The sequence below is a fragment of the Carlito syrichta genome, unplaced genomic scaffold, assembly GCF_000164805.1.
Source record: "Carlito syrichta isolate Samal-C Ts95f unplaced genomic scaffold, Tarsius_syrichta-2.0.1 Scaffold301696, whole genome shotgun sequence".
In the NCBI taxonomy this organism is placed as follows: domain Eukaryota; kingdom Metazoa; phylum Chordata; class Mammalia; order Primates; family Tarsiidae; genus Carlito; species Carlito syrichta.
The window spans coordinates 281,485-287,961 of record NW_007245792.1 but is presented as its reverse complement, the minus strand read 5'-3'; the positions used below and the strand labels follow the sequence as shown (position 1 = coordinate 287,961).

General features: G+C 52.5%; 1 protein-coding gene across 1 annotated transcript in view; it reads left to right on the top strand.

The window, feature by feature from the left end:
* Positions 1–4,835, top strand: part of OLIG3 (oligodendrocyte transcription factor 3) — a 10,588-nt gene extending 5,753 nt beyond the window's left edge. The window contains exon 3 of the mRNA XM_008055139.1: positions 4,655–4,835. Coding sequence (XP_008053330.1) covers positions 4,655–4,835 — 181 coding nt within the window. The remainder of the gene's footprint in view (positions 1–4,654) is intronic.
* The last annotated feature ends 1,642 nt before the right edge of the window (positions 4,836–6,477 follow it).

The following is a 6,477-nucleotide window of genomic DNA, read 5'->3' as shown; positions in this document are numbered from 1 at the left end:
AGGGCAGGGGGAGACCGCGCGCTCGGTCCGCGGGAGGACGGACGCGGGGCCCCGCGGCCCCCCACGCCGTCTGAGGGATCTCAGACGCCACTTGAGCCCCGGAGGGAAAGGACCAAAACCCAAGCTGCGATTTCTGGGTGGTAGCGAAGGGGGACTCAAACCAGACGTCGTGTGTTGTGCATGCATGCTTCTTTTCCCCGGGCCGCGCCAGTGTTTCTCACTGCCATACGCTCTTGTCAAAACCGCATTTGTTGTATAAAGACGGGATCGGTGTAGTTAAAAACTTGCGAAGGGACTTTCCAGTTGACATTCTCTGGGTCTGCGTCCTCACTTTGGAAAAAGACGACCATCCCTTTCGTGCAAAGCGAATGTAAATATATTCTTGAGATGGATGCAGTTTTGATTGTCTCTGTCCTCACCATAGTTTTTCTAGAGACAATGGAGAGAGAGAGAGAGACAGAGAGACAGAGAAGCAGAGAGATCGATCAAGACCCAAGTTTTGAGTCTCAACTCCGGTCCAGGGCATGACATCTCCTCTGTGGGTTTTCCTTTCGACAGCAGTGTAGGTCAAAAGAATGCATGCACGCTTCTAAATGAATCTTGTCTAACCATGTTGTGCAGGCCGTAGTGCCATTTTTCCTTGTAACAAGGATTTATTCGTGAATTCTCCGAAGTACTCCATATATCTGTCTGTGGTTGTAGGGATTGAACAAGGGGCAGAGTGCAAAGACGCACACTCACGCACACGCGCTTCTTCCCCCCACCCTCTTCAAACTTCATTCCAAACCTCCCTCGGCTGTTGAGGCCGTGATTGCTAAAGCTCGGGCTCATTCTAGTAGCTTGCCTCACCACCCTTGCTCAGCTATTCTGCATGTGGGGTTGGCTCTCTCTATTATCAGCTTTGAAAACTTGTCGTGGTTTGGGGAGAGGTGCCGTTTTTATTTTCCTGAACATTTGCTTGAAATATTTTGTTAGGGCCTCAAAGACGATACCTGTCTTTATTTTTTATATATTCTTGATAACTATGATATATTTATTAATAACCAGTGTTTCTGGATGAGATTTCAAATAAAAAAGAACCTTTAAATCCTGGCTTTGCCTTTGTATAAAATCTTAGGAGACAGGGTTGAGGGATGTGGTGTACCTGGGTATGGATGAGAGATTTGGAGGGGTGGTTGGATGTGGAGATTTTTCTCTGTGTACAGGTAACGAGGATGCGTACAACAGTGTTAATTATGGCAACCAGATGTCCTTCAAATGGGGCATTGTCCATGTTCACAGTCTTATTAAGCTATTTGAGCTCCTTATTTCTCTGCAGTCATCAGACCCTCATAAACTCAGCAACTGAGATTTCAAAAAAGTAACCTGCAAACTCAAAGTGCCAGGAAATGAGAGGCAGAGTGGTGACTACCCCGGCTGTGTTGGCAACAGACAAGAATGAAGCAGTAAGTGAACTTCTTTTCACTTTAAATGGACCCTGTGGTCTCTTTTTCTCCCATGTTAAAGTCCGGTACGTATATGTTTTAAAAGTCAACAAAGAGTGGTTCTAGAGAATAATTAACTGCTCACCCCGCCTGCCTGCCCCCTTGGCAGCACATCCTGCAGAGAAACGGAAGGCCTTTCTGCTTTGTAAGGTGAGCTCCGGGGTGAGGCAAATGACCGCCCAAGTCTCAGCATCCTGCAGGTTTATAGCAAGAGTTCTCCCTTCTTTCTTCCCTTAGAAGACTGGCGGGCCTGGTTATTGGAATACATTGGGCATTCTCTACATAAATGTCAGCTGAAACAGGAATCATTTTAATCAATTGCTTTTCTCCCTCATCTCCCAATAACACTTCCAAATAGTTTGTAAAAGCAGGAGTAATCCAGCGAGAGGTTTTATCTATGTACTTAGACAAGAAATCAAAACTCCAGCAGTGATAACCCCAAAAGCACAGACCTCTTTTTCCCCCTGAAGAAAATAGAACCCTGATTGAAATAGAACCCAAGATTTGCTTCTGAATTAGATGTAATATCACCTTCCTTCTGGCTGAGGCCCAGACTCCTCTTCAAGAGACAAGGCCCATGGTCTTTTTCCAGGATTCAGCAAGGAGAGTGCATCCAGGAAGCAGTTGCCCTTTCCTTCCAGTGTCCCAGGAGGCCTGCCCAGTGCTGCTCCTCTTGGAAAAGGCATCTCTGTGGGTTCGCCTTCTATCCAAAGACTTCCCCTCCATCCCTTTTCACCCTTCCACCACCACTCCACCCCTAGCCAGGGAGAAAGACTGAAGTGAGGGTCTACAGTGGAGAGTGCTCATTTCCTCTGGTTTTAGGCAGACAAATGGGGAAATAATCATCTGTTTCCCAAGGGTGATTCATTTCTCTGGGTGAGGAAAGAGCCTGTTGAGGATTTATTTGAAAACAACACAAGGCAGCCCTCCAGCCTTTCCGGAGTTTATTATTTAGAAAAGGGAGGAGGAGGGAGGAGTTTCATCAATCAGGAAAACGACTTTCTTCTGAACCACTTGCTCCTTTGGAGTCCTGTTTCCAAAGGCCTGGTTCTGGGGAAAGACTGTGAGCCTTACAGTCAGTGATAGGCTTCTTGCCCTCTCTGGAGCTGAGGCTTAAATTGGGGGCTAGAGGCTGGGCTCGGTGGCTCAGCCTGTAATCCCGTGCTTTAGGAGGCCAAGGTGAACGAATTGCCTGAGCCAGCGGGTTCGAGACCCGCCTGGGCAACTTGGTGAGACCTCATCCCTACAATAAATCAAAAAATTAGCCAGGCGTGGTAGCGCGCACCTGTAGTTCTGGCTACTTGGAAGGCTGAAGCGGAAGGATCGCCAGAAGCAAGTCGAGGCTGCAGTGGCCGGGAGCAGCCACTGCACTCCAATCTGGGTGACAGAGATTCCAACTCAAAAAAAAAAAAAAATGGGAGGCTAGAGAGGAGGAAGGACACACTCTTTACACTAGGGGAGTTCTGGCATCAACTTGAGTTGCCTGCAGTGGTCAATTTAAATTGAGAGCTGTGACATCCACTCTCATGAGCTGAAAGGAACCCCAAGCCCAGCTCTTTTTTGGGGTTACAAAAGTTCTTTTGGCCTAGAGATTAAGAGAGAGGATTTCTTTAAGAACAGGAGAGGAGGTCAAGGAAGGTGATTTGAGAGCCATGTCATCTGGGGTCCCCAGATTTATTGGGAAGGAACGGTCTCCACTGGTCTTTCCGGAAAGGGACTGGTGATGGTGTGAGGGCTGGTCCACTGGGGATGTGAGTTTGCAGGCAGACTTTTATTTTCATTGCATTTCCCATTAAATTTTCGAATTATCAACACCAGAAACAAGATGGCATGGTCTCAAAGGTGAAAATGGCTCTTGGCCAGATTTTTTTCATTACGTACTTGTCACTTTCTCCAAAGTTCCCAAGTTTAAATTAGTTTTTCATTCAGTCTAGAAACAGGACGATAGTCCTTTCATTCAAGATTAAACACTGCTTTACATTTAAAAGGATTGTGAAAGCCTGGCGGGCAGAGACACCTTGGGGGGAGGGGGTGGGGGAGATCAGCAAACTCTGAGGGTGGAAGAAAGTCACACTGAGGAGGGGAAAGTGAAGTTGGCATTGACTTGGCCCACCGATCTCTGTTTGTAAGGTCGCTGTCCCCTCTCTCTGGGACAGTGGGACATTGGGCTGATGTCCCACAGAAGGGCAGAAAAGAGGCCCAAGGTGGTGAAGCCTATGGTTTCCTAGCTGAAACAGCAGGAGGACTTGTGTTGCAACTTATTTTTTTCCAGCTGCATGGTCCAGCAAGATTTTGTCACCTTCAATGAGGCTCTCAGCCGAAATCACAAAAGTCCTCTCCCTCAGGGAGGACAGTGGATCCCCTGAGCACCAGATTTAACAGCACTTTCCAGGTCCCTTCCAGAGGCCCGGGTCCCTCTCTCCTCTTCCTCCTCCCACCCCCAGCTGGGATTCGAGGGTGACTGCTCCCACCTTCCCCCCTCCCGATTGGATTGGGCTCTCCACCCTCCACGCCCAGAAGGGAAAGCTCCTGAGACCTCCCTGCGATACTCGCTACTCCCCCCTCCCACCCCCCCGCCGCCCATGGGGACCTGGTACTGGTCTCGACACCAGGACCCCAGGGAGCCTTCACCATCCTGAAGACGTCCCAAGAAAGGTCAGCTGTACCCCTCGGGAGCTCTTCCGGAACTGACCTGGCTTAGGGAGTCAGGCCCTGGATCGCAGCAACTTCTCTTGCGGGCATCCCTCATGGAGGGACCCCAGGCGGGAGGCCACCCCAGGGCCACCCCTCTCCACCACTCACCCCCTGCCCGAGCTGAGAAAAGGGACCTGTGGAGATAGGACCTCCGGGCCAGGCGCCCATCTTGGCCTCCGGAATTGGGGTGCCTCCTAGTGAGGGCGACCCCCGCTGGGTCCAGGATCGGAGAGGCCACCGCAAAGAGCTCTGGAAGTGTCCTTGGAACGTACAAGGCCGAGGGAGGGGTCCTCAGCAGAGGGAGACACACCTGCAGCTCCAGCCTCCGCCTCCGGGAAAACTTGTGGGACAAGTGAGCGCCCCTTTCTGGCCCCCCAGCCCTGCGACGCACCCAGCGCCCTTATAGGTGGCGGAAAGGAGACAGACTCCAAAGGCTTGTGTCTGTGGAGTGTCTTTTTTGTTGTATCCGTTTCCAGTGACGCTTCTCACAGGGCACTGCGGTCTCGAGGCTGCGGAGGGGCCGGAGAGGCTGGGGGGCGGAGGATGCAGAGGGGGTCCGCGCTCGCGGTGGTCCCCAGCCCCTCGCCTCATCGCCCGTCTGCTGGGTGCATGGCCGCGCCCGGCTGGGGGTCCCAAGGTCGGGGTCGAGTCCCGTAGGAGGTGTCAGTCCCTGGGCTCTGACCCCAGACTCCCCGCTGTCCCGGGGTCCCCTCAAGGCAGGGGTGGAGAGACTAGGGCGCAGACGACAGCAGAGAGAGGCGCTGGAGTCTGCCCCTGGCGAGGCCGGTCCTGGACTGCGCCTACGCCTGCAAGGACCTCGAAATACCTACGCGTTTCTGGAAACCCGGAGGGAGGAAAACACAAAAGTAACAATGACAAACTACTCCAAACCCCGTCTGACTGGCGTTCTCTCCTCTCCATTTCTGCTCTGGGCTGACACTCCCCGGAGTCTGTCAACTTTGCTAAGGAGACCCGGGCGGGGCCGTCGCGGAACCGGGGCGGCGGCGCCCACCCCAGCGCGTGTCCTCGCTGGGACATCCCCATCCCCGGCCCACCCCAGCCACGGCCCCCAGCTGCTTCCGACCCCAGCCTGCGGCTCCCGCACCAACGTGCGGACTCTTGTCCTCGCACCCAGGCACGAGGGCTGGAGTGAGTCCCCGGGGGCTGCGGGTGGGAGCCGAACCTCCTGGGATCAAAGCCCCAGGGAACTGAGAAGGAGGGGTGAGCAGACTTGGGAGTCACCGCCCGCTGCTGTGTCCCGGGGCTCGGGAGTGATTGGGCTCCGGCCCCCCGAGAAGGCAGAGGTGGGCAGCGCCCGAGGGCCGGCGAGTCAGCTTTGGGTAAGTGCCCCGAAGAAAGTCTGATGGGAGTGCTGTCCCGCCCTGATTCGAGCAGAACCCCGCTTTCCCTCGCGATCTGCGCCCCGCACCTCGAAATGCAGAAGCCCGCGCCTGATTCTGGGGTGCCACAGTTGACACGCAAGCATCCTTCGCCTTCATCGGGCTTGGAAAATTCCAGAAGCAGGCTGTTGATTCGTTCGTCCCTCACTCCCCGGACGCTGCAGGACTGCGGTGCCGAGAACGCACGGCTTCCACTAACAGGATCCTTAATTCCACCGGAGAAAATAGAGGCTGCAGCGGTCATTTTATAAGGACTTTTCTCCTCCTCCGGGTTATTCAGTCTCCCGCCCCTGTCCCGTGTCTCTTCCTCCTGCCCTTGGAGAGGAAAGCATTATTTGAACCCATAAGTGAACATACAGGAGTTTCTTTTACTCTTTCTCCACTTCAGCAATGACCATTTTCTGAACTCTTCGGTCATGCCAGGAGCTGTGAGGCGCCGCAGGGGGGAAAAAGAAAAAAGAAAAGAAAAGAAAAAAAAAAAGATAGTAAAACAGCCAGAGAAGTAAGGTATTCAAATGCATAAGAAACGGCCCCCGTTCTCTGGGCCCTTCAAAACCCAGCGGGAAAACACGGTCACTGAAGTCCCGTGGTAAAAACGCCACTGGCCGCCCAAAAAACACAAGTGCTGCAAGCACGTTTTTTAGATGCTTAGAAAACTCCCTGCCCGTTCCCTCTACGAGAGAGGACAGGAGCAGATGCTTTTGATTAATGTGGAAATAAAAAGACGCAATGGTGGCAGTACTTAGTTTGGTCGCAGTTGTTTCGAGATTTATTGACACAGAGATAAACTTCAGTCTGGGGCATCTCCCGTAATTCATGTCCCCATTAGTTAGTAGCAAATGAGCAAATCGTTTTTCTTTTAACTGGATTTTTAAAGAAAAAAAAAAAAAGGAGGGGAG